Raw genomic sequence first — 27,626 nt, 5'->3', positions numbered from 1 at the left:
AGCAGCAGCAGCAGCAGCAGCATCGATCGAAGTGCCAGAATGGTTAAGTAAACGAAGCTACGACTTAGGGGCTACCTCAGCCGGAATTTGAACTGAGGTGCTGGTGTCAGCTTATTAACAAATCAACTAACACGTTACGCAAGTCGATAGACAATAACAACGACGTCAATAGACGCAACGAGCATTACGTCGACGCGGGTACAAAGCTTTAGTTGAACTGCTATGAACAGTCGATTACGGGGGTGCGCTAAGCCATGAGCCTAATCATCATGAACAGCAGTAGCATTTGAAAGGAGTGCCGTTGACTGACGCACGGCAGAGCGAAATCGAACAGTTATTGTCACAATCATGGTTATTGTTGTTGTTGTTGTTGCTGCTGCTACCACGACTTGTCGAAGGCGGCATTGAGATGAAGCTAAAGGCGGGACTGTTAATGCTTCTATATTTTTCTTCAGCTGCTTTATGATTTCTCTCACTTTTGTTGGCTTAGATTTTTAAGCAGCGATCAAAAACAAGATGAGATCGATCGAGGAATCGAAGCAAACAAATTAACGGCAAACTTACCGGCAACGAGACAAGAGACTGTGGCCTCGCCGCAATGGATCTCGCCGTTGTCTTTCTTTATTTTTCTAGCCATTTCTTTAGTAAGCTAGCATATAAGATCCATGGCGATGTCAGATATGAGCACCAACGTTAACATCGGACCACTTTCACTAACCATGCCAACCCTTGGAAATTATGTCGATAGGCGAGCATTGTATTGCTTTTTCTCGAAAAAAGAAAAAAAAAATCATTGACACTAGCAATATGCGCCAACAGTGTAGTGTTTACGATAACAACAACACGAAAATGACTGCTCCCTATTAGAATTCGTTTATTACCTCGTCGGTGAAGTATTGATAGCTAGCGGTAACGCTTTTATGAACCATTATATGCTAACCATTGTTTCCATTCATAATATAGGTATACGCGAGTAGATGTACGATTTCCTCGTGACGTACCCTTTTCATTGCCTCTATAAAAGCGCCATATTTTACGAGTGAGATCCAGGTTAGCAACAAAAATCTAAAAATCGAAAGCCGCCGTTATCTTGAATCGTGACGATGACTGAAGCCGTCGCAGACGGACTTCGTAGTCCCTCACGTGAAGCTCACGTGGCAGAAAAATCGTGACTCTCCGATGTTGCAGCTTCTTATTCTTCAGCCGTCAATCTATGTAAACAAACCTGTATTGGCATAAAGGTGTAACCACCATAACACCTTAACTTTTAGAAAGGGAATAATAAGACCTTAATTGATGAATGGCCGATCCTTCAGATCTCTATGGTACAAATATGATGACCATTGATTTTAGAAAATTTCTTTAACTAACACAAACGTATAAATATGTACCCTCAATATAGACGTATTATTCAGAAATTTTATTAGTATTCGCGGGTAAATTTGCACGGAGACAGAAATCTCGACCGAAAACTATAGATGGAACAACTATTTTAAGATGTTTCTAATTTCTATTTATTTTAAAAGATTTTTAAGAGAAAAAAAGAAAAGTACACAGATTTGTGGAATCGTATACTCAATACTGCTACTGTGGTCTGTGTTTTTTTTTTTTTTTTTTTTTTTTTTCACATCGTTTTTGAATCTTTTCAGAAGTCGCGGCCGTTAGTCGCCGGCGAGCCACTGTTTCCAATATTCCTGATGTAGTTCCGCGTCGCCCAGCTCGTACGCTTCCACGCCGCGCTGCCTCCTTAAACGAAGCTGACTATCTGAACATCGGCAGGGACCTTCGCCGTCTTTCTGACCATTGGGAATACGGACGCTTTCAAAGGGTATGTGTGTCATATGTCTAGTTACGGAGTATCTATACTGTTAGAAAAACGGCGCAACAGATCTGATATATATATATATATATATATATGCCGATCAAACAAACAGCCGACAACAAATTGGTACATATTTAGTCATAGTACGAACTCTTCAGATGGCTGCCTAAAGAAGCCAAGTGGTATGCCTTTACCTTCTCTCAGAAAATTCCCTCATTCTGCTTCACAGAAGATTTGAAATTGAGTTGTATATACGAGTAGCATAACTAGTTCGTACTTGCCTACAAGTAATGATAGCACAATTTTTCGTTCATTTGATGCGCAGTCAAATTGAAAGCCGTCAACAGGGTCTCTATTTTTAAGGACGATACTCATGACGCTAAGGCACCGTTCGGTTGCACATCTGTCCATAGCCGAGTACTTCTGAGTCCTTCATGGTGTCGGCCAGGTCCTATCTATTTGCCGCACATTTACCACACGCGACGACGATGAGACTGAAGACCATGGCAGTGATCACCGCCTCCTACAGGGACAGAATAAAATATGACGCCCCCGTCATGCTGTGCTTGCTCGTGGGCGCATGCTGCGACTGAACAGCTAGTCGCTTGATATAGTTGCGAAAAAAAAGTGCAGGCCAGGATTGCTTTGGCCAATCGCCTTACTGGCAATGTCATCAACTATAATCGTCTCTGCTCTTTTAACTGCTGCTGTTGGCGTTGTCTGTGAGACGTCGGGTGACCAGCGCAAGCGCTTCCTGATTTTCTTGAACTCAGTCCAAATGGTGAAACCAATACAAATACGAGTACCAAGCTGGGCGGCTGAAAAGAAAAAGCCAACGAGATCTTCATGTATAGAATGTATTTTGATGTGTGTATATATTAATATTGTGCAGAATTCGGGTGATAGCCACGCGCACGCATAAATAGATATTTGTACAGCTACATGGTCCCCGTTCTCACTTAAGCGAGAACAAAGTTCGTCATTCGGTCCGGGAAGGGAACGCACCCTAAGAAGTCTAACGAGAAGATATTATTATGATCGAAGATGAACAAAAACAGCGCAATACCTACTAACGCAAGCTTTATATATCAAGATGTAGGTCTATCCAAACCAGGGTATATCATACGATCTGACTTTAGGCGCAGCGGTGGCTTCACTGTTCTGCTTCTTTTCCTTAATTCATTGTTGGCTAAAAAAGATGTCCAATTACACAGACTAAATGTATATAATAACAGATGCTGATAACAATCATCAAGCCAAGTTAAGAGTGTATGATGCTGACGTAGCGATCGGAGTTAGGTGAACTTCCTGCTCCTTTTGGAAGTACTGTGTGTTCAGCAATAGTTACCTCACTGTATTACTTCTAGCAGTATATATATATATGTAGTTCCGTCTTATCTTTTGCACACTATCTCATTTAAGTCCGCCAGGGCAGCTTGTTAGAGAAAGAAGATAAAGGGCGTAAAAGGAAGGAGCTCATATGACCACCGGAACACCAGCTGATACCTTCGCTCTATGTTATTCTTTATGTTTTTCATTTTCCACTTTTAATCTTCTTAATATCGTCACACACACACACACACACACAAAAACTAACGCGTCTTACATTACTGGGTACATTTAAATTGTCTTCTGTCTGCAACAGGTAGACGGGCTCTATTGATATCAATGGACGGGAGCAATGATGCGTAATATTCGTTACGCATTACTAAGGCGCCGCCATCTGCCATCGCGGTGCTTAATTTAATGGTAATAGCAATAGTACGCGTACTAGTAGTGTTCTTTCTTGATAAGTTGAAAATGAAAAACGCGACTGGAGTAAATTCTAGCTCTTGATACCACGAAATTTCTGTTGGCGACCTCCCACTGACTTTGCCTTAGCGCGTCCGTGTCATTTATGCCCCCAGTTACTAGCGGGTGTATGCACAGGACTATTGTGCTGAGCTTGATGACAAACAAATGTTTAGTAAAACAACGAAAGCCACAACAAAGCAGTAGAACGCCGTGCTATGGCTCACTGTAGTTAATAAGGCAACATGTGGCAAACACGGTTCAGTTTGTATGCATTCTATTCTATATAAAGGACACCCAATCGGCAAGTACGCGAACAAACGTATATTTAGCGTCAGCCAGCGATAATAACTGTAGAGTAGACGTAATACCACCGCTTTAGCAGTAATGTGGTCACGTATTGACTAAGTATACAATCATTTGGCGGAGTAATGTATAGTTTGTCGCTGGACGCCAGAACCTCTTTTCGAATGAATAACCAACGTCGTAAAACCGCCTAACCGGCATCCCAAACAATGTATCTATTTGTCTAGCTGCATTTTGTCGGCAACTCGATAGCGTCCCCGAAATCTGGCGGTCGCGCTGGCGCTGCGAATTTTCACTTAACATGCGCGCGTAACGCTCGAGGCGTGCCAGCGTCGAGGTGCTTGTGAGCAGCGACAATAACAGAGCGTCATGGGTGCTAAGACCGTCGCAGACGAACCGATATACAGGCAAGCAGAAATAGAAATTCAGACCGATGCGCCATATCGCGTCGATCAGAGCCATTCGCATTGTGCTGTCCTCGCGCACTAATAGTTTATATGAATTACGTCGTTTAGCCTTGAAGCGATCAAAGCTATTAGTTATCGGATCTAGAAAGAAGCAGAAATAGCTAGATCGGCTTCTCTGCCTGGATGCGTGCGTCGGAACAGGCATTATGCCTGCCGCTTTGTCGTCTGCGTAACGTCGTTTTGTATGTCATACACACAAATATATATTTACGTGCAAGGGGCCGGGGGAGAAAGCATCGCCGTTAACAACAACGACAATGACGTCGACGGGAGCAATAACAATGTCAACCCGCTATCTTTTCATTAGCACAACCGTATAAATGTAAAAGGAAGAAACAAACCGGCCATACGACCGCTACTATTTGTGTCAGTGATAAGGCCGGCTCGAGTCGTCGTACTGGCTGGCAGCACAGGACGTGGAGTAGGCCACCATACATTGGACATAGGCCCGGAGAGAATAACACAGGTAGGCGGGTGGCCCGCCACGCTGGTTAATTGTTGAAGTGGCGAATGAGGCAGCGTCGCGAGAGCTTGAAGCAACAGATAAACACCGACCGTCAATCAAAAGTAATGCCGGTTACATTAGAAGCAGTCGGGGCCAACCTTGGATGCGCTCCTACATTGGCCGAGTTATTTTGGTTGGGCCAACAGTGGCACGTATTGTCGTCCATTTCGTGATTCATTCTTGTAGTCGAGTAGGTAGCTGATTTTTTCTGTCAGTACTGTGACGCAAAGCAATGATTCGTTGAAATGGCGTTGGCCTGACCTAACCTAATAACGTGCCCGGCAGTTGTCCATGATCGCCCGGCCGTTTTACGATTGTTACTGCTAAAACGCGTCGTACATCTTCGAACAATTATGGATGTGGCCTAAAGATTGCACCTAAAGAAGTAAAGCGTCTTTATTGAACATTATTCTTACTAGTTGTATCACGCACCAGTAAAAGTACTAACGAGGTATAGTGCGAACAAACATAACGCCTCACCAATAAACTTCGAAAAACAGTACAGAATTACATTCTGATCATGGCCTGCATTCGATGTTGTGTCGCACGCCGTTGGCACCATTCGATTCGCCCTGTTTATGCCAGCGAAACTGATCACGGCCATCGACAGTCTGGCACCAGTAGCTACCACCGCGGCAAGATGGATGGAGGTGATACCTTCGTCGCCATGTAAACACATGCTCGACGGCACCCACCTTGTTACGTCGTTTTTTCTTTTACTAAGATTCGCTACTTGGCCTTTTCTCATGTCGTGAACACCGCTATGGTAATCGACATTCAACATCGGGCAGTGATGAGCATATATCTTGTCCGCCACAGCTAAAGCAGTGCACTCCATTAGAAGTAGTAAGCTTACAAGCAATACATCTCGCCTGATGCGCTCGTCATTCGTTTTTATCAGATGCATACACATACATACATACATATATATATATATATATATATGATTTTTTATTGTTCTTCCGCGGCTGTTGCCGGGCATTAGTCCTCATCCTGTATTGCATTACATCTGCTCGTACGGCTGAGCCTTATTCGACGTCCAAGTCGGCTTTTTGTTTTTACCTTGATCACTTTTAGCACCCCACCTGAACTGTGTTCCCTGTCCCGGGCCATACTCATCCCTTGCGTTGAGGACAGATCTGATTTTTTGCCTGCAGTGATTGCTATATATACTACAGTTCTAGGTCGGACTGTACTACACTAATCGAGTACCGTTTCTTGTCACTGGTTCTTAGTTTGTCGTAGTCTTTAGAGTTCGAGTAATTGTTTGGCTGTCTTGTCACCATCTTTTTCTTTCACGCATGGCAAGTTCATGCGACACACTATTCAGTACTGGACAATAATTATAGAAGAAAAGAAGTGGCTGCCACTACTGTGTTAGCTGCTTTTTCGCTGCGATGTCGGCACAGGGCGCGCGCACCGCGGTATGGCCAGGTGGTAGTGTATTGTTATTTAGATATTTACAAGGGGGCACCTTCGGCGATAGCGGTTTCTGGAGCCGAGTGCAAAAGAGCCTGCCTGCCTGCCTGCCTGCCTGCCTGTGTGCTGCTCGCTGGGAGATCGGTCGACAGACCGTGGGCAGAGCTAGGCTAAAAGACCAGCACAAGGCTGAAAGAAAGAGGCAAGTCGGGGGAATGGCCGTTTGTGTTCCTACTGTGTTGCTTCTTGTGTGATAGCAGCAGCAGCAGCAGCAGTTCATATACGAGCAATAGATGAGATGGGGGAGGTGGAAAAAACCTGAAGCAGCAGTAGCAGTGGCAACCTAACTACTGAGTGGCTGATCTAGCACCGATCGTCAGAGCGTAGAGCGTGTTTCAATGCGACACCCCCTCCCCTTCATCCATGCTCGCCCCTCTCCTGCTCTCTCTCCCCCCCCCTCTCTCTCCATCTACATCTCTCCCCTCTCTCTCTCTCTCTCTCTCGATTTCTTTCGTTTGTCTGTCTCGCTCAATTTTGATGATGATGATGGCACGAAGATAGGAGGATGAAGAAGCTTTGCCTTTGCTTTCTTTGTTCTGCTTCTTCCCAAACGTCTTGCTCATCGATCCTCCGCGTGAGCGTTAGACGAGAGTTCATGTTTAATGCGGGCGCAGGTTTGTTGTATGAACTGCCTCGTGCCTCGTGATGTCTCGGTCTTTTGCTGGACCTACTAGAGCTCGTATTGGTGCTTTCTGATTGCTCCGATGTAGCGGCAACAGATGGTTCGCGGGCCTCCCACACCGCGCGGATTGCTCGCCTAGCCCTGTCCATCATCATAGTAAAGATTGAAGGATGGGGCGCGCTGATATCGGCCGAACTGCGGGCGAACAAACCGGCAGCGGGGGCCACAACGGGTTTGCAAACCTAGGTAAATCCCGCTCCGGTAGATAATAGCGGGAGGGTCTGTGTGTCGAGATGTTCATGAGAGTAGCATACCGGGCGGGTCAATACCGGCGAGAGAAAAGTGAACGAAAAAGGCGAATAAAAAGCCTGCGTCTGTCTCAGTATCTGTGGGCTAACTCGCTGACAAATTTCTTGTACAATGACCTTGATATTTTTCTGTATTGTTCTCACAAGGGAAGGAAGAGATATTTTTAACAAATGACAACAACAGCGACGGATGCGTAGTTATGCTTTCAGAAAAACGTTTGCAAAGCTCTGTATTAATAAAGATTTGATTCGTGTAACAAAATCAATTGGTTTTTTAGGTAATAATCGAACAATTAAATGCAAAATGTAAGCAAATGAACTATTGAGAAGTGCATCCACTATCAACCAGCGATTCCATCTACCATGTTTGGGGTTCTGCAAAAGGGGTGTGCAGATGCTTCAGTAGTCGACATCATTATGCCCCTATTGAACGTAGTGGTGCTCAGTAATGCGATGTGCGAGATAGATAACTTGTCGTATTTGACAAGTAGCGGTCACTAGCTTGACAAGACAATTTGGCTTTATGACGTTCTCCTCGTTCCAGTAATCGGCAACAGTTTCTTCAGATCTTTCGGGTTTTTAGCTCATTGGTTTCTGTGCAACGTGCGTGGGGGCGTATCGATTTACCGGGTGCCGCCCAACTAGTCGTCTACGAATCTTTGTCGATGTCGTGCAGCACCTTGCTTGTGTTACATATAGTGGGATCAGTAGATCCGACGGAACAGTCTGTCGGCGTCAAACCTGATTAGATCCGGACTTCGATGTAAGCGAACAGTCAAGCCTCCGCTGGCTATCAACGCCAGATGTTTCTCGCCAACACCTTAACATGTAAAGCCAAATCAAGAACAAAGATGCAAAGTTCACTATTTAAACACGTTAACCTCTTTCGCTGATTCTTCCGTCCACTATAGTGCTACGACAACGTCTGAGCTTGTAGCGCCTCACATCTACGTCTAGCGATGTTTCCCTGTCTCTTAGATGCGATCTTTACAAATGACGGGCTGACGATCGAGCTTCGTCTGCTGTCGCGTCATCTGCGTAGATTTCGGGCGTCGTCAATAAGCAGCGTCCTGTCAAACGGTCACATTGTGAATATTGATTACTGACCAGGACAGATATGACTGTGCGTTTTAGGCAAAATTAAACCTAGCTACGAAATAAACTCGAACTAGCGTGCTAGTTAGACGGCGCTGCACGCATATATATATATATATATATATATATATATATATATATATATATATATATATATATATAGCTGCGTATATATATACGCAGCGATTTCAATGTAATGATAGCAATAATATTATGTACATAGCACTATCTATTTCGGCTTCGAAATTTCTTTACAGGAAGATTACTCATTTGAAAAAATTAGTAAATACGTTGGTTTCAATGAGAAATTTGTTAAAATCTACTTAGTGCCCGATTATTCTGTACTAATATGTATTGGTTTGTTTACTTTGCAGAGGGTAGAACGCCGACAGACCTTTATTGGTTTCGTAATGGACGCTATCATGGCCAACGAAGCTCCAAGGAGACCGCGGATGCCCCCGACACATTTGCGGTAAAAGCGTGTTGGCTTAATTTCAGCCTTGTCGACGACAAACGAAAACACTATTAGACGATCACTCAAATTGGCACACCGGTGCCATAAGCTTAGCAGACTCGCAGAAACATCGAATAGCGACGTAAACGCGGATGCCAGTTCTTCTCTATGGTGTCTCTGAAAGGTGTAATGGTTTCGAGTAGAAAACAGGAACCTCACTATTCGCTCTGTCTGTGAAACTAGCTGAAGAACGAACGAAAAAAAAAACAAAATATTCGCTTAGAAAATCATCATACTTTATAATTATATCTCGACCGATTAATGTTGCTATTAGTACAGTGTCAAAGGGACAGTCCATCTGACAAGCAGCTAGCAGAAACGATCTCCTGTTTCGTATACTGGACAATTAATAGTAATTAGCGTAGAACGATACCTATATGCAAAACGAGAAGAGACAACAACCTCTGCAACTGGGCATATGGATATTACTTAAATTTTCATATATCTAGCCGTTTTGTAGAGCCTACCCATCTAGACAGGGATTTGGCTGAGTATCAGCAACTCCTCACTGGAGGAATTGGAAAGCACACAAATACGGGGCACAGTTGGCTTTCTCTCTCTTTGCTGTATCGAGACACAAATAAAGTTGATTTTTATTGCTGATATTGTCACGTGACAGGAGATGACGTTAAGAAGATACGGAACCGCTATTGCAAACAGCATAAAATAGATAAGCACAAGTACGTACTGATACTAAGACCATATTAAGGATACCACAAGGAGAAGGTAGTCCTGTGGCAAGCGGGGTGGCTTACCGTTCAAAGTGGTTTATTAGATTGATTTAACGTTTATAGAATGAGCGATTTTGCCGTTGGAGTTTAAAATCTTGGTTGATTTAGTCGTCTTGGCAAGGCCTTGACCGCCAATCGCAGAAACGGCGCTCCTTCGCTTAGTATGCTCAAAAAAATCTGGAACGGTTGACGACTAATTATTTTATGATGATGATGATGATGATGATGATGATGATGATAATAATAATAATAATAATAAAATATATGTGGCAGTAAAAACACTTCCTTATGATAACGATTACATGTTTACTATAGAATATATATATATATATATATATATATATATATATATATATATATATATATATATATAAGCATATATATATATAAACAAACACTTATCTATTCCTATTCATCGAAACCTGTGGAAGACTGTGATAGATGAATGATAGGATGATGAATGATTGAAGTACAGTACAATCTTAATAAAAAATAAGCATTTTGTGTGTACATCTGAGTGTGTAACGCAGGTATTATAGTTGAGTGAAGCGATGGAAGCGGCGGCTTCAACGAAGGTATTATTAATATGGGTTCGGTTGTTGTAGGATCCGTCCGTATCGAACAAAAACAGCATTAGCTTCTGAACAGGTTACAATAATACTGATTAGATCTGGTTAGATTTGCCTCTCCGGCCATGATGGCTTCTTCGCTAAATAATGCACAATGCTACATAGGTCTAGCAGATCGAAGAAAGAATGCGACAACGTTAGCTTCAGAATCCGATATGCCTGAACGATGCGTGTTACGATTTTTTTTTATTCCAGCCTAGTGTAGAAAGAAGTGCTCAGTGGTGTACATAGTAGGTTCAACACGGTAACGAGAGAAAGTAGCGCCTTAAAATTTCACGTTATAATAATCATACACGCTGACCATGTACGAAGAATAGCATGAAGTGGTAGCTATATTTAGAAAAGTTTAATGCATATATATACCATACAAATACAGTATAATCGTTATTAACGAAGTAATCGTGTTTTTTAAGGATTACGTTGCACGCAAACTAGGCGTATCCGGGTTTAGTTTCAATAAATGGACGGACAGATGCTCCATGCTACGCTGGTGTACGGCTGGGAGTGGGTCCGTGTGTGTGTGTCTGTGTGTGTGTGTGTCTCTGGGTGTGTGTGTGTGGGTGTTTCTGTGGGTGGGTGTGTGTGTGTGTGTAGGTCTGTCTGTGTGTGTGTGTGTGTGTGCGCGCGCGCGCGCGCGCGCGCGCGTGTGTGCGCGTGCGTGTTTGACCACATCATAACTATATATATATATATTATATAATATATATATATCCAATACCGTTCTAACTGAAAGTATGAATAGTTGTCACAGTACTTCGGTCGACGCAACGCGCAGTTACGTAGCTGGCATTGTCACTATCCATGGACACGACGATAGCATATATTGTTACAATGTTGTCAGATTTATGTAAACGTGGACAACAGTAACAATAACAAGTTGACAAGTATCCGAAAGTGCTTCGAGCTGCTGCTATTTACGAATTAGAATTGAGCTTATGAGGAATCGACCCCCTCCTCAAACGACATGCGCAGACGACATACACCGATATATGTACAACGTCAACAATACAAACGTTCGTTGGGTCAAACATCTCAAATGAATCGCTTTCTATTATATATTTAGGATCAGTTCATATTTTGCTAATCTGAGACAGAAAGAGAGTCTATATATAGATTTGCATTTATTGCTAATAATAAATATATATATATATATATATATTTATGAACGTAACGGTGTCTTATTTAAATTCAACTAGTATGTAATATCAGTTGACAAGCGCTTCGAAACTGTGGCGCGTTCGTACGTGTACGGGTCTATATAATTTCATTAGTTAAACTATTCCTCTCCAGTTGGCTGAATGTTCAATCTGAAAGTCTTAAAATAAAATGTATGCCGTACAGTGGCACATAATGATAAAAATAAGCCTCACGTAATAGTTGTGTAGGAACAAATGTTGCACGTTTCAATGCAGTGTCCACTGGAATAGCGGACGGGCAACGCCGAAGATTTGGTACCTCGGGATCTCTGATTTCGTAGCGAAGGTGCGGACATTTCAGGCTTTGTACTTACTTGCAGGTTTGCCATGAAGTTTATTATTACTTCGAACGATAAAACGCTTCGCCTTTTATTGTTCGAGTTCAGACCTCGTGATCAAATGAAAGAACACAGGCAACATGTAACAATGTAGACAGCGTTTCCATCCGTTCAATGCTCCTTCGTGTCTCGGGGGAGGGGGGAGGGGGTCATTTCAGGATTTTTATAAATATGTACACATTTTGGGTTGAACATATATATTGTCAGAACGTAATACGCACCCTGCAGTTGATTGCATTCAATGTACCACGTCGTTAGCTAGATATCAGTTCTTGCTTTCTAGCCCAGCATTTGGAACACATCCAATAATGAAAGGCCACTCGCTCTTACTTTAGGCTGTCTCACACAGTAATGAATAGTAAAATGAACACATTAACGGCAGGTAAGAACGGACACGGTCGTTTTGTGAGAGAAAACACAATTTAATCACGAATTCGGCGTGGCTGAATACGCTTTACGTATGTATAGGTGGCACGTAGTGAAGGCGTAAAAAAACAGTCAGGTGCTTCGTTGTTACGTATGATACAACTCTAACTCATTTTTCTACCAAGTAGCCCTGAACAAACAAGGGAACTCCGCGTATTTAGAAGGCTGAAGCAAGCGTAAAGTCTTATAACACCCTTTGCGCATTGAGATGAAATCGTTTGTTAGCAAACATCATCAAGTGTTATCCGAACGAAGCTATGTACACACGCTAAAGAAAGATCCGAGACCACTGTTTCGTCCTCACTGCGTATAATACCATCACATCGGTACCGTTTCAAACCAATTTTTGTTTGCACTACTTCTACTGCAATCAGTACGGCATAATGAAATGAGAGTGATCAAAATGGTGCTAACTATAATAAATAGTAATTGTCTGCTGCGTTGTCGGAACTTCGTACTCATCTGATAGTAACGTAGATAATTAATCAGTATCGCACATGTTTCATTTATGGTGGCGCTGTTGGAACAAAATATGAATTTGGATCGATCTTGATCGAGTAATATCAGGAATGAAGCAACTCGGAGCACAAACATGGCTTGGAGACGCATCGTTTCGTGTCTGTGATTTGCAACCCTATTGCTCCTAAGTAAAATTCTTCACCTAAGAGGCTATCTTCCTTAAAATCACGAGAAACGTTAAGATCACCTCAGTAAATGTCATAAAAATGATTTAACCGAAAATTCTACGTACAACTCTCTAAAACCATGACAGAGTACCACAGATCAGTACGAAGACTACAGCGGTGATTGAGGTTTTAGCACTGGTTTGGAAACTGGATAATAGCCAAAGGGTTGGTGATTTGTATTTGAAAGCGAATTACGGGACCTGAGCGGTCTAAATGTTTATTGTTAGTTAAAACTACTGAGTCTTCACCTTTTAAAGCTAGCATAATTTAGGTCAAGTTCTATTTTATTTGGACATTGAGCATCTTGAATCCCAGCTCCATCGTTTTTGGCTACGACTCAAGACTCAAATGATAGCACGGATACAGCTTGAACCTAAGTACTCGTTCATGGTACCGCTCTAACGCTCGTACCCCAGTCGAAAAAGGTACTAAATTTAGCCCTTTGGCACATGTAAAGGTTGAAAATTGAGAATAAGATATTCTGATAAGTAAGTGAAGTGTGTACTGTTCTAAACTCCTCAAATAAGAATTTGTGTATCTATGGGGTTATTATTAGTTACGCAAATTAAAAGATTAGCATTCATGCTTCGGCTCTATATTAATTCTTTCTCTGAATCACGCACTTCCGACCTTATGACCTTTACGCGATAGGTGCATCCTATAAAGCACAAGCAGCCACCGTTGCTCTCGTAGCGGGTGGGCTTTGCGTTATGCTGGCCTAAAGCTTGCTTCTGCTCCTTTTGCAGTTGGGCACCTATTCGCAATACCGTTTACAGTCGAGTTTGAGTACCTCAAAAAGTTCATGGTCTCGACGAGAATTTTGTTTAGTCACCCTGTTTGGAGTCGACCGTTGGTCACCGGTCAACTCTGATGGTGCCGTTTTTATGTGACATACATCCTGTACGTCAGACCATCATTGCGTTGTACTTGGCAGTTCTTGTACGTGACAATTTAGCCGAGTGTACATTGTATTACGAGTACGAACGCCTTTTCATATTACCTTTTCAATCCATTTTCCTCCTCAAAGGACAGACAAACATATTAGGAGACCCGGTCCCTTGCCTCACGATCTACTGGCACTTCGCAAAACGTTTAATCTACGCAAATACACTAATATGAGAATATCTTCTCGGGTAAAATCGGTTTATTGAAAGACGTTCTGCTCATAGTAACCCTCGATGATCTTACTGATCTGGCTCACTTCGAAAACACTGCCAAATAATATTCGGGCCAGTTCGGAAGCACGGCTGTATCCGGTATTAACATATATACGGGACTGATCGGAGCTCAACTGCAATTGGCTTCCGATTTTTAATTCCTTAGATTCAGCACCTCCCTGCAAAGAAAAAAGTTATTTCTCCTCTGGAAGTACATAAGGACTTTTATGTGCCGCACTGCCAGGACGTTTTATGATTGCAGCAGAGGTGACGCTGATTGAGTACCGGCTTGTTGCCTGAGATACATCTAAAAACCTAACTTAATAAACATTACCATGTACCTAAGACCTGTAGCATAGCTTTGCTATGATTTTTCGGATTACTCGAAATGTTATAGCATACGTATTTGAATACATACACGTTTATGGCTACATGAGCGCAAAACGCGTAGTTATAAGGTGCTCGTTCTTGCTAACCAACGCCAACACCAAGACAGCCCGCTTCAAAAGTGAGGCGGCTGGCGATATGAGCACGAGCAGCCTGGTCGTCAAGTGCATGGGGTGACGTGGATCGCCCCATGCACTTCACGACCCAGGAGGCGGGTCGAGCAATTAGAGCGTGTGAGTGAAGATAGCACGTGGTAAACCGACGAGAAGCATAACGGTTTCTGCGAGAAACGTCACAGGTGTGGTTCAGTTTACGTGCGCACGACACGACTACATAGCAAATTTCCAACGGAGAACTATACAACCTTTTTCCTCCGAAAAAAGCTGCGTACCGACCAAGCAAAAAGGAACACCTGTTGCTGTTTAGAGAGAATATATCAACGCGCAGAGTCTTTAGACTGCGTTTGTTAAAGCAAGACAAACCGGAGCGGCAAGCTTTAGCTGCGTTGCCATTGTGACGCTAGGCAGCACTGCAAACTCGCAAGCCGTATGCCCCTGTTTAAAAATATCAGTTCTAGTGCATCAATAAGGTGCACCCAAAGGCAAGTCCTCGATGGGTAGCGCTAATACGCACGTTGCAAAAAGGATAGACGGCTAATGGGTACATCCTCACATCGGGTCAGTCCGAAAAAATCACGACTAATCCTTCAGCTCATAACCTATTATTATATTCCCAACCTGTCATGGCGTGCTTATTTCCGGACAAATGGATATAGATTAGAGCACGCGAGTGCGTACACTGTCGCGATGTATGTCGACTTGCAAGAGAAAGCCATCGAAGTGCGCCGGTACGCTGACCAAGAATCTGCGAATCCGTCGCTGAAGAAAAATGGCCCCCGTTGTGCAGAGCATCCAACAGCAGTGTTGGTAACTGCCACCACGACAATAGGGTGTGTTTTAAAACGCCGGAAGGTCAGCATGCGCGAGCCTATCATCTTGAACTTGTGCTACATGGCATCGAAAACCGAAGTCCGCATTTTGCCGACTGCGCGTGGTCGAAGTCTTTTGATAAACAAGTGTTTTCTGGTTGAGGTTTTCAAGTGCTTGCTCCGGCCAGCTAACGACAGAGCTAGTCAGTCCGCTTCACATCTAGAGTTTCTGCCTTCGAAGTTCCGTGTTTGCGAAAAACCGCTATCGTGAGTCCATTCTAGAAAACACGGAACGAAGCGAACAACAAACGGCCGATACATGCACAACTTTTCTATCAAAAGCACTTGAGCAACACTTGTACGACCACCGCCTTATGGGTGTGTGCTTGACAAGTTTATCTATTATAAGACGCGCTGTACCACGCTTGCGCTGCTTGAAGCCGTCCTTACCACTCGTATACATCGCACTACGTAGGCAAAATATTTGATGGCTGCGACAGTATATTCAAGATTTATATTGAACGCAGTTTACTAACATTCATCTTGCTTAGCACCAGACCCCATGTCCAAGAGATGCAAAACCCGGTGCACCATTACCGACGCGTATTTTCCACTCGCTTCCAAGACACGCTTTTGTGCCGAGAGTCACCAGAGGCTTATTTAAAAAAGAAAAAAAAAATTAAAAAGAAACATTTTTTTTGCTGGAATTCGAGTGCATAATATGACATGGTATCCACCACAATTGGATCTGAACTACACCGAAGCCTATTCAAAATCTGCAAGCCACCCACCTGAGCTGAACTTCCTACCTTCGACTGTCTTCTAAAGATATAGGGATTTTGTAAGCGTCACCTTCGGAGGTCGCAGTCATCGATTTAAAAAATAAAAAAATAGTTGACCATACGACAACAAGCTGAACATTGTTTATCATTATAAATCTATAAATGCACTGCACGTATTAATTGTATCTAGACATTTTCTTGTGGTTCATTAAAGGTAGTCGGGTTTTCTCAGCAGGGCCCAAACCACCATACTAAATAATGTGCTTTGTACATAGACTTTAGCTCTACGACCCTCAACATTGTTTAAGCGTATAAGCTATGCAATGGTGCTCCGTATAGGTTGAATTGGAATTAACGCATCCATCACACACGCGTGTTGTGTTAGCATTTCAAAGACATTGTTTGTTTCCAAACTTCTTTTGTTTTTATTATATAGTATTAGCTGCCTTCCTTAAAATGAAAGCATTTTGAAATTAGCCACCGCGTCCTTAACCTCTGCACAGACGCCATAGGTATCTTACAAAGGAATTTCTACGTAATGTATAGATTTTGCTTCAAATTTATACTTATGAATTACTTAGCCCTGAATTACCATAATACTTACCATATGTCTGAAAATTAGCAGGGGTGGTGAGGCTTGGCCGCCGCCATTAAGGGCTCAGACTGTGCTTGTTATAGTCGAGCTTACCTACTGCATTAGTACCGCGATAGGAGCTCATTGGCTTCATACTTTACGGATATTTAGACAAACAAACAGTTCCGTGTAGTCAAGCTTGAAATGGTTAGTTATAACCATTGAAAATCAACCTTTTTTGTTTAAACATCACGCATTCATGATAAACACATTTCGGAAATGAATGCGGTACCACGTAATCTTTTGTTGGAAGGATGCCCCACGACAAAACACAACCGGAATTTGTTGGGCCAGCTTGCATTTTACCCATAATAAGAGTTTTGTACAATGTGCAACCTAGCAACTTATTTATGAGAAATTTAGGCAAGTAGACTGAGGGAGACTGAAAGTAGGCAGACTAAAAATAGAGCTAAATAAGCGTATTTAAGGATGCTCTCGTTAGAGGATTATCTGTTTCACAAAGAACTCCCTATGAAGTACCTTCACTACGTACAAACCATCATATATGAAAATTAAACTGTATTCTAGGAGGAGGAAATAAGGTGGACGTTTTGATGCTTTTACAGATATCTATAGTAGGCAAAAACCTCGAGTAGTAGAATATCTGTGGCTTTGCACTAGGTAGCCTAGAAACCCAACGACAATTTAGGCATAATAGATCCAAATTGTTCCCAGCGATTTCTGACAAAGTTGAAAAACTCAATTTTCCCACTCCTTCGTACTACTGAACGAGAGAATAAAAACAATTTGCAGAAAACAAAATAACATATACCGGAAAAATACCGAAATATGTATATAGTATTATACAAAAGCAGCAGAAGTCGAGCAGCATTTGGTTACAACAACTGATACAGTGAAAACATCGCTGGAAAGCCCTAGGGAAAAAGTTGGAGCATGAAACAGAATAGGTGCGCCGTGGTACGAATGAAAGCACTTAGCGGCTGAAAAGAAAATAGGAAGGAGTTCAATAACGATATAGGTGGAACAGATCAAGTCTCAGATGTGTGTTGAATGACACCCGGCCATGTCAGCTGTGTTGGTAGAAAGTGATAAAAGAATCACACCCACATAACGAGGAACAAATAAAACAAAAAGTGTAGATATGAACTGTCAACTTCAGTCAAGGATGATATAGGAGTGAGGAATCGGTACTCGCTACTACCGAAGGCCAAGGGCAAAATAAATGGTCTGCCAAACCGAAAAGTAGCTGAAACACACCGTCAAATCGGCAGAAATCGTATCTTTTAGATTATTAAATTTTATTTAATAATAATAAATGATCTCAACAACATATTAAGTGCACGTTAAAGGCGAAACATAACTGCAGACAGCATATTAGCAGAGTTCGTAGAGACGGTGATAAGCACAGGAGTAGCATTGGGGGGTTAATCAAGGAATTGCAAAAAAACTAAGAAAAAAGAGTATGGACATAAGGAAAACCGCGGAACACTCACGAATAAGTGCTGTGTATTTAAATTTAACTGGACCTGATATCGTTGCTAAGGCCGTGGCCGATAATCCACCGCGCCTTGTGCAATTAGAAGCAAGACACCCAAGGACGTCACAAAACGGGGACTTTTCTGCGACTCGAAAAAACAGTCACTTCGAACAAAAAAGGCGAATGCGAATCCGAAGGCCGTGCGGCGGTTCGACATAATCCCATCATACTTGGCAGTTTGTGAGATTATAACTGTTTATGTAATTTATGTGATCGAACTTGCATTGGTCGCTTTCTTGCCAGCATTTAAGTAAAAAACTACAATATAAACCTTTGTTAGACTACGGCTTGCCACAATTAACTTCCACTCACCTAACCACCTAATACTTCATATTCCAGCTTCAGTTGTGGGCTCAAATAAAATGATGAAAATCAGAGTTCTAGTTGAAGGTAGGCTATCCAGTCGCAAAAGGCCACCGATAAAACGTTGTTGCAATAATCCGATTCAGTTTTATCCAAAAGTAGAGGCTAAAACCGCGAACATTCAGAGGAGTTCTGTACTAGTTACGGAATATGTATTTACTTAAATAAAAATCTGATACAGAGGCTGATATCCATACACAGAAACAGACAACGAAACGACAACTGACCAAAAGAACCTCAGAGTGCGTAACTGATACCAAAATTGGTAAGGCCAAATTAGTTATAAGCAACTATGGCGAACAAATGTAGATGCTTTAAGCTTATTACAACCTAGTTAGCGAAAAATATATGTGTATACAGAACTAGATTTTTATAGGGAAAGAGACTTCGCAAATATGTGTAGGTAGAAAAAGCCACAGGTATGTAAAACCTGGAGTTCCACATTATAGCTAGACATTAAAATCAGAATTTTTGAATTTGGCTTCTCGTAGGTCGATGTGACGGCATTGCCAATGGAAAATAACGATAATAATAATAGCAAAAATTAAACACGAATTCAGTGACCCGAAAATGTTACAAGAGATCAATGGGTATTGCATTGAGCCAACATGTTATCCCAAAGAGTCTCAAACCCACAAAGACTCACAAAGGCAACAACCGGTAACGAGGGATGAATCCAGGTTACATATATCTAGGAAGGGAATTTAGCATGAATGAAATTATATTTATGCCTAATTTCATTCTTACAGATACACAAACCGCGCGAACAATTATAGGGACAGACACACAAAGTGAAAGGACTTAGAAAGGCCCGGACTGGATGAAAATGCGGTTATCGTTTTGTGGTAAATAAGGTGAAAATCTATAATTGTCGACGTCACCGAATGCCTGAATGTAAGCGTAAATTTAGTCAGCAAATCTGACTTCATCCGGTGGACCGTGGCAAGACAAGTGCTGTAGTATGTCTTTAATTTAGCGTCCGCAAGGCACAAGCTGAGACCTCATATGCGAACCAATGACTCCGAATTTTGAAAATCACAAATGATGAGGCTATAGTTTACGAAAAAAACAGGAGTGGCACAACACGAGGTATGACGAGCGGATACTATTTTATATACATGCCTTTTCGATAAAAAATAGGAAATACATTGAAAACTATGAATATTGGATGAAAAGCATGTATATCTTTATTAAATTATCATAAAATTGTTTATATGTTATAGAACGCACTTTTACTGTTGACTACTCCACCTAACAGTTTCGCGCCATCGGTATGTAAAACGGTATTAAATAGATATAGCAAAACTTGCAATACTGTGTTCACTTGCTCACGTTAAGTAGAGCGCCAATTAAAAGGACAGTAAAATATAAACAATGTTAGGCCGATAACGATGACAGCATAAAATAAAACACATTGGTTTCCTATGCTTTATGTTGCAGTAAAAAATTTGCCGTGGTGCTGACCTTGATACTCACTTTCTATTTATCACCTTTATATAAAATTTGTTTAGCTTGTACATAGCCGGTACCAGTGATAACGTTGTGTAAAAACCACCAGAATATCGATTTTAATGCATTATTAGTACATACGCACAAAACAGCAGTCACGTTCTCGCCATAGACGTCTGCTCGAGCAGAATCTTTCCGTTTTCATGCCGAAAATCATATTTCGAAACAAATATTTAGATGCCGAAAATATTTAGAACGTTCTATAATGATGAGATACCGTCAGCGCAAAATTCGTTCATCATATATGTCTCGATACAGAAAACATACACTACCATTCTTACGGGATATGTATATTACAATAGAAAAATCGTTTAATGAGCGCATTAGCAAAACTAACATAGTAACAGCTTTTTTCATAGTCACCCATCCCCCCCCCTTCCCCCGCCCCTCTCGCGCCCCTCTCCCTGCATTTTCTCCGCAACATATAGCAGTTAAGATAATCTCATGTGTACTCCGGGCGTCCACCATCGCTACGTATGAACAAATATCTCTAAAGCGACTTTCAGAGAACAAAAGAAGTCTACCTTCAAATTCGTGCCTCTAAGTTCCATCCTTACACGATATGGGTCTTTAGGTTGTTGTGGAAAAAAATACGCTACATTAAAGATCGTTGACCATTCAACGTTACTCACGAACTTCATTGTTTCATCAGATCACCTAGCTCAACTAGTTCTCATTAATGCTAAGTACATTTCTTTTAATCTTCACATCTGTTACGCAAAAAATACGTAAGTTTTGACAGATGGAAGATGAACTACACAGATAATCTTTGCTTCTAGGCAAATGGGCTAATGGGCTACCAACGAGAAAATGTCATGCATCATTAACTTTATATCGACCCTTTCTACAGTATGGCTACTCAATCATAACAGCTAAAACGTTTAGAGTTCGCTCCTCGGCTCGCTTTTCCCGTTTCGATTCTTCTCTATGAAGTCTATAACATTTTCAAAATTTCTTTCCCCAACGAACTTCACAGGATTCTTCTTATCACCAGTGGGAACAAAGAAGAGAGTTGGATATCCAGTAATGGCGAACTCATCAGGAAACTCGTTGTGTGCAGCGTCCAGTTTGGCTACCTTTAAATTCGTGCCTGCAATAGAACCATGTACATATAGGAGTTCCACCTTATAGGATATAGGTCTACGTTTTTTAGTGTAAATATATTGAAAGAATTGGTTACAATCATAGATAAGCACAGTAATTACGACTGATAACGTCAATTTCGCTATACTTTGGGGGTTGTGCGGTTAGACAAATCATGCCGGCTTCTATTGCTTCCACTAATCGAAACGGAATTAGTTTATGCCTTAAATACTAAGAGCCAAACAAGTCCTCACCGTTATATTTTTTAGCAATCTTCTTGAAATCAGGCATGAAATTTTTGCAGTGTCCACAGTCTGGTGCATAGAAAAAGATAAAAATGTCCTTCTTTTCCTTTAAAACTTCCGCCTCGAAAGTTGACCCAACCACGATCCTGGCTAAACCAGTCTGCTTTTTGGGTGCAAGTTGGGACTTTCGTACTGGCTTAAGTTTACCTTCGAGAACATCTTCAATAAACTTCCGTAGTACACCTGCATCAAAATCATCCACGGGTTCCATAGCATAACTGGAAAAGAGGAAAATAGCCAATTATTGCAAATAATAAATTTTAGCTATTGCTCATTATTATTTCTACACGATAGAGATATATGATAGAAATCCACGATATTTAGCTCATAATGGATACAATTTTACTGACCGTTCTTTGGGACTGGCGTAAAAAGCTACGTTAACATCGGCTGGACTATCTGCAAGCTTCAGCATCTCAAGTTCATCCATGAATGTCTCTTCGTTAGAAACAGCAAACGTCAATTCCTCATCCGAGTGGTAGTCTCGGTAATCCCGCGCTACCATCAAAACGTGCCTTCGAGTAATCTGCGTGTCGGCCCTAAATGCATAAAATCATAAAATGCAGGAAAGAACATTTTTTCTACTTTGCTGTGAGAGACAGAACTGTATATCAAATATTCCTTTTTACCATAGATAACCTTATTACCATAAATGAATATATTTATCAGATATAATCATATAGAACAATTTGCAATAATGTAGTGGCTGCGAAGTGGGCTGGCTCATCTTTCAAGGTAAACTCTGCTCAAATCATATTTCTCTTCAATCTCTGAGATAACACGAGTTGACGCTTCGACATACGCAAGTTCCACCATCTCATCGTTCTCCTAAGCTGAGAAAACTCCCATACACGGTTGAACGTATGCACCTTCATTATGACAAAAGGCGACGTTGGGATGCACGTGTTCGGCCCCCTAACCTTCGAATATAGCTTTCTACCCACTTTAATACCAATCAACCTTCTTTCTGACTTATCATACGCGCCGCCGACTTTATAATATAGGTTCGGGGGTTAGCGGTTTTTACGCCGAGACCGATATAGAATCACGAATATCCGCTGTACATTTACTGTGCATGTGAACTCGTCTTCCCGGTCGTCTATGGGCTCGAGAAATCTATAGCACCGGTTTGATTTAATTCGTGAGCCCGTTTACGAGGACGTATCTAAACATATCCCTGCTTCTGGATTTAATCTAACGATGGACGTGCGCCGCTTTGAGGCGCCCCAACTTCAGGAGCCTCGCATCCGCAACTGATCCAAAATTTTTCAAATCTAGTTGCTGCCTATAGAAGCTTTGCTTCGCCCAGTTCCGTAATAAAGCGCTCTTACGCGACCAGCTGTAGACATTTCCACCTTTTCTAATGTCCTATACTATTAAGCAGGCCTCAAGTAGCTTAAAAATGGTATATTCGGTGACAACGTAACTTCTTCCATGTGTAGACATGCTCCACTACGGATCTTTATTTCCGTCTTAAAATTGACAAATCCCTTTGCTACGACAATTCGCTTTTCTCACGTTACTACGAACTCTAATGACGACACAATAACACCGGAACAAAAGTTCCTTTCATACCACACCTCGTTCTTATATAGCGATGGCGACAGAGATACCTAGAATTAAATATCGCATTGGTACGCGCCAATGACTTAGAACATACAATCAGGAAATTTTCATCCCATCATGCATATCTGTGGTGAGCCATTGAATGTTCGGTTAATTCAAAACTGAAAAAAAAAATACACTAACCTGTACTCGTGGGAAAAATTTACATCATAGTATACGACAACCATTGGATATTTGTTGTATTTCCAGAGGTTTTTCCGGGTGCGGTGTCCGACAAGTGGAACGCTGTGCGCATGAAACCAATCTTGCAAGTCACGTGACTGTGCCTTGGCATGGTTGTATACCAAGCGGACCGTCTCAAATTGTGACCGAAGCCATTCAGGCTGAAGTAGAGCGATTATATCCATTTTTTTGAGGCCGAGAACAGCATTGACTACATCAAATTTATCAGTATGCACAAAAGTGAAATTTCCTCGTTCGAAATTGGCGGCCTCAAGAAATCTTTCGAAGAATTTTGATTTGAGCGACTCGAACGCCCCCACAATCAACGTCGTTTCTGTCCGCTTCACGTGATTTTTTAACTGAGGTTGACGCTCGAGATATTCGCTAGGTGATTTCCCTTGATCAATCATATAGTCGACGATTCCACTTTCGTCTCTTGGACCATCGTAACGGAATTTGACACCATAGCGTGTCACAAACAATGTCGGATAGCCTGGGATATTCTCTTCCTTAGCAAGATCTTTTTCTGCGACAGCGTCAATCTTAAATACCGGGATGGGATCCGGACGAGATGCGAGAGTTCGAGCAGCGCGTTCAAGCTCAGGCTCCAGTTGTTTGCAGTGTCCGCACCATGGCGCGTAAAACTCAACGAGTGCCAACTTTTCCCTAGCAAGCGCAATGGTGAAATTGTGCATGACCAAAACCTTGACAACAGTTGGCGGTGGCTTGTAATTTGGATCAGTGAGCTTCTTCATTTCTTCAACAATGGCCTCTGCCGTCATCCCTCCCTCGTATTCTCTATGCACACCCTTCTGAAACACGAGCAACGTAGGATATCCTGTTATTCCGAATCTGTTGGCTATATCCAATTCAACTGAGGCATCCACTTTCGCCAATGGGATTCGAGGTACTTTATCGCTGCCCTTTAGGCGTGTCGCCGCACGTTCGTACTCTGGTGCGAGTTTCTTGCAGTGGCCGCACCAAGTTGCGTAGAAATTCACCAGGATAATAGGTTTTGCATTAACTATAATATCGAAATTATCATTAGTTAAAATGAGCACATCAGAATCCACTTTTATGTCGATCGTACCACCGTAACCCTCCACGATCGGGATTTCGCTTTCGGCATGGTCCTCCTTGGCAGCACGAAGATGTTGCTCATCAACCTCACTGCTGGCCCAGCACACGGCTAAAATATTTAGTATAACTAAGTACCGCATTATTACTAGCATACGGTCTGTAGAGTCCTTCATAGTTCTTTTTCCGATGCTGCGCAGAGTAGCACCGACTTCTTGAATATACATAAATATATGCTCTTTCCTATATATGTAAGGAATGGACAAACCTGAGTCTTTCATTGACACGACAATTATTCGACAATGCATATACACTATATCAAGCTTACAATAAATATTTCGAAAAAATATGACACACTGATATCATCGTTGTTAAACGATTGTTTGCTCGTAGCTGTTTTCAGGTATCTGAGCTTTGGAGCGATGGCAGCTTAGCGAATTGCTCATTGGGTCGCCGCGATAAACTCAGATACGGGTCGAGTTAGACACAGAAGTAAGCGGAGTGCGTAACTAGCTCAGAACTACTTCAGCGGCGAAGGACCCATGCGGCGCCGAACTTCAGACTTCGGCTTGCCGGCTTGGAACGCCGTTTGGCATCGCCGAAGACAACCGGTGATACCGCTCTTGAGCTGTGATCAGCTACCACATTTGTTCGAAAACGCGACTGTCGCCGGTAGTCAGCATCACGAAAAATGTTTTAATTAGCATTATTTTCGACATACACATTTAATCAAGATAAACATGATCCGGCAGGACCTCCATTATTATTTCTATTCTAAACTCTTCGATATGCTTATTTTGTTGCCATGAGAAACGTCTTTCGTTTCACAGAAGGCTGCCTCTACAGTTACTACAGCTGTTGAAAGCTTGCGCTTACTCGCGTTTGATTCCCCCACTGTTGCTATATGGCTGTTGTGGCCGGCAATAGCGCTGACAGGCGACACCTCTCAAAGAACCAAAAGGGGCCATTGCTCCTCCGGCCGAGGGCGAGGGTGTCGCCGTAGCAGATCGTCCGGCGATTCGTTCAATGCAGCATTTCAACCACGTATGCTACCAGCATAACAGCGTATTACAGCCGTCCGGCCGAGGATGACGTCGCCTGCCATAACGATCCACAACCCACTCATTGATCTCACACCAATGCCGCTCCATATAAACGGCAAAACAACCATTGTCAAATAGTAGACCGTTTGTATGTCAGTTAAATCAAATCAAATTGTGAACTTTGGACAGAGCGATATGCGCTTATTCCTAGTAACAACCTCGTACCGATGCAGCGTCTCCTTCTTTAGCATTTGAAGGAACAGCGATACGATGGAAAGAGGCCATGCTTCCCTGACAATTTATTTGTCTAAATGAGAAGTTAAATAAAAATCAAATATATATATATATATATACATTAATATGTGAGTACCGAGGTTCTATTCCATACCATTTTTTATAAGCGCAAAATACAGACTCTATTTAAAGACGCCTTATTTACAATTTAGTTTAATATCTCAGCGCCATATCTGATCTGCACTAAAATTACAGGTTTTCATATTTGAAACAATCCAGTTTATCTCAAGTTCAGAATATAATAATTTGTTAACCTATATTCATCTGCTACTGTGTAGCTACCCATCTACAAATTATTATTCATATTATTAGTACGAACGAAACAATGAGTAGTCTGAAACACTTACTTATTAGTTCATTTTTACAGTTGGCTGTACTTGATTAGAGCTAAACTTATTGCTAACATTTGAATATATAAACACCAGTTATTTCCATTGATAACGATTCTTCTCTCTGATTCAAATTCGGCGCCGACTCATGATGCCGCCATTTTAACCGGCGATCGAGGCGCCCCCTGCATTCTCTGTGCGTTTTCGGCTAAGCCCGAAAGGTGTGCACGTATTGTGTGTTTGCGAATTGCCAATCGTAAAACAACAGGTTTTCGGTGAAAACGGAGTTTCTCTATTATGACATTTGAGTCAGCCCAAAATGGAAAAGGTCTAGTGCAGCAAGTAAGTACTAAGCGGGGTTGTCCTTGCCTAAATTTCGGAAGATATGTCGAGAGGCCTAAAATGGACTTTGACTGAATAGTAGTCGATGCTCGAGTGGCGTTTGGTCACCTCTATAACGCATTCTGTTTCTCTCGTAGTAGGTTTCGCGGCCTCGTGCGCGTAGCTAGCGGTCATTTTTTAGGCAGTTTAATCCATTCTCGAAAGTCTTCTCACTAGCAAATTCTGTTCTGGTGATGGGTTAAGCTCGAATTCCCTTAAACTACGCTTGCAGTTGCTGCTCCTTGTCTTACGTTACCTTGCCTAGCCTAGCGTTGGATTTTTAACTGGTCCAACTGCTACGAGTTTATGGAGCGACTATTGATGCTCCAGCGAGCTTCCTTTTCATGTCATGTTTCGCAGAATTTTCATTATATTTTCACGTGCACATTACGCGGATCGCGTATATCATGTAGCAGAATGGACCTACCTAACTGGCTATTAGTAGATTTTAGATTATTTTATCCATCTTAACGTGCTATATTCCCTGCCAGTTTGGCTGGATCTTCGAGTTGAATGTGTAATGGCGCTGGTGCTCATCGTCGTACTATGCCATGTTATAATACGCTGTTGCACTAACTTCGACACAGCAAGGTACGACGACGCTCTCTACAGTACCCGCAGATGGCTTCGAAGACTATTTGGAACGAATAGGCATCTGTGTCTCAGTCGTTTTGTGGTAGTTCTGAAAATTTTTCCTTGGCCATTTTGCAACTCGGATATTGTTGCCGGCCGTAAGCAAACAGTGCAGCGGCACTAGACTAAACCGGCATCGTTCGAACAATCTTAATGCTCATTAGGATTTTCAGTACATCCGACTAGCTGACTACTTTTGACCGCCTTAATTGATCTCGGAGTCAGTAAACACGCGGATATCCAATATATATATGCGTGTGTGTATGTGAATGTGTCTAAATGTATGAACGTGTGTGTGTATGTGTATATATGTATGTGAGTGTATATATATGTGTATGTGTATATGTGTGTGTGTGTATATATATGAACGTATGTGTGTTGTCTGTGTATATATGTATGCATGGGTGTGTGGCTGTGTGTATATATGTGTGGGCGTGTGTCTGTGTGTATATATATATATATAATGTGTGTCTGTGTATATATATGGGTGTGTCTGTGTATATATATATATGGGTGTGTA

The 27,626-nt window shown here is 42.0% G+C and overlaps 3 protein-coding genes and 1 long non-coding RNA gene across 10 annotated transcripts in view; 2 read left to right on the top strand and 2 right to left on the bottom strand.

Annotated features, from left to right (window-relative positions):
* The window catches only part of LOC111243428 (uncharacterized), a 67,615-nt gene extending 51,310 nt beyond the window's left edge, over nt 1–16,305 (top strand). For all 4 annotated transcript variants that reach the window (XM_022788996.2, XM_022788987.2, XM_086977045.1 and 1 more), the window contains 2 exons: nt 1,650–1,828; nt 8,770–16,305. In XM_022788996.2, the coding sequence (XP_022644731.1) occupies nt 1,650–1,828; nt 8,770–8,871 (281 nt within the window). In that variant the 3' untranslated portion in view covers nt 8,872–16,305. The remainder of the gene's footprint in view (nt 1–1,649; nt 1,829–8,769) is intronic.
* On the bottom strand, nt 1,822–8,929 carry LOC111243440 (uncharacterized). Of its 2 annotated transcripts, XR_002670476.2 has the most exons (3): nt 8,790–8,929; nt 7,663–8,370; nt 1,822–2,640 (listed from the first exon to the last, which is right to left on the bottom strand). It is a non-coding gene; the product is annotated as an uncharacterized LOC111243440 (long non-coding RNA). The 2 variants fall into 2 exon arrangements; XR_015318784.1 differs by lacking the exon at nt 1,822–2,640 and having other exon boundaries at nt 7,492–8,370.
* Nucleotides 16,306–19,828: 3,523 nt separating the features above from the next.
* Nucleotides 19,829–25,761, bottom strand: LOC111243415 (protein disulfide-isomerase A4-like). 3 transcript variants are annotated; one of them, XM_086977043.1, is made up of 6 exons: nt 24,784–25,759; nt 24,440–24,538; nt 23,311–24,161; nt 21,912–22,100; nt 21,511–21,779; nt 19,829–21,263 (listed from the first exon to the last, which is right to left on the bottom strand). In XM_086977043.1, exons 1-6 carry the CDS (start codon nt 24,790–24,792, stop codon nt 21,055–21,057), a joined length of 1,626 nt encoding a protein of 541 aa, XP_086833169.1. In that variant the 5' UTR covers nt 24,793–25,759; the 3' UTR covers nt 19,829–21,054. The 3 variants fall into 3 exon arrangements, with proteins under 3 accessions (XP_086833169.1, XP_086833170.1, XP_022644683.1); XM_086977044.1 differs by lacking the exon at nt 24,440–24,538 and having other exon boundaries at nt 24,784–25,755; XM_022788948.2 differs by having other exon boundaries at nt 23,311–25,761.
* Nucleotides 25,762–26,275: 514 nt separating this feature from the next.
* Nucleotides 26,276–27,626, top strand: part of bel (ATP-dependent RNA helicase bel) — a 15,188-nt gene continuing 13,837 nt past the window's right edge. Inside the window, exon 1 of the mRNA XM_022793859.2 lies at nt 26,276–26,434. Within this exon, the coding sequence (XP_022649594.1) occupies nt 26,390–26,434 (45 nt within the window). The 5' untranslated portion in view covers nt 26,276–26,389. The remainder of the gene's footprint in view (nt 26,435–27,626) is intronic.

The sequence above is a fragment of the Varroa destructor genome, unplaced genomic scaffold (assembly GCF_002443255.2).
Source record: "Varroa destructor unplaced genomic scaffold, Vdes_3.0 BEIS01000001.1, whole genome shotgun sequence".
Taxonomy (NCBI): Eukaryota; Metazoa; Arthropoda; class Arachnida; order Mesostigmata; family Varroidae; genus Varroa; species Varroa destructor.
Note: the sequence above shows the minus strand (reverse complement) of the source record. Positions and strands in the feature narration are given on the sequence as shown.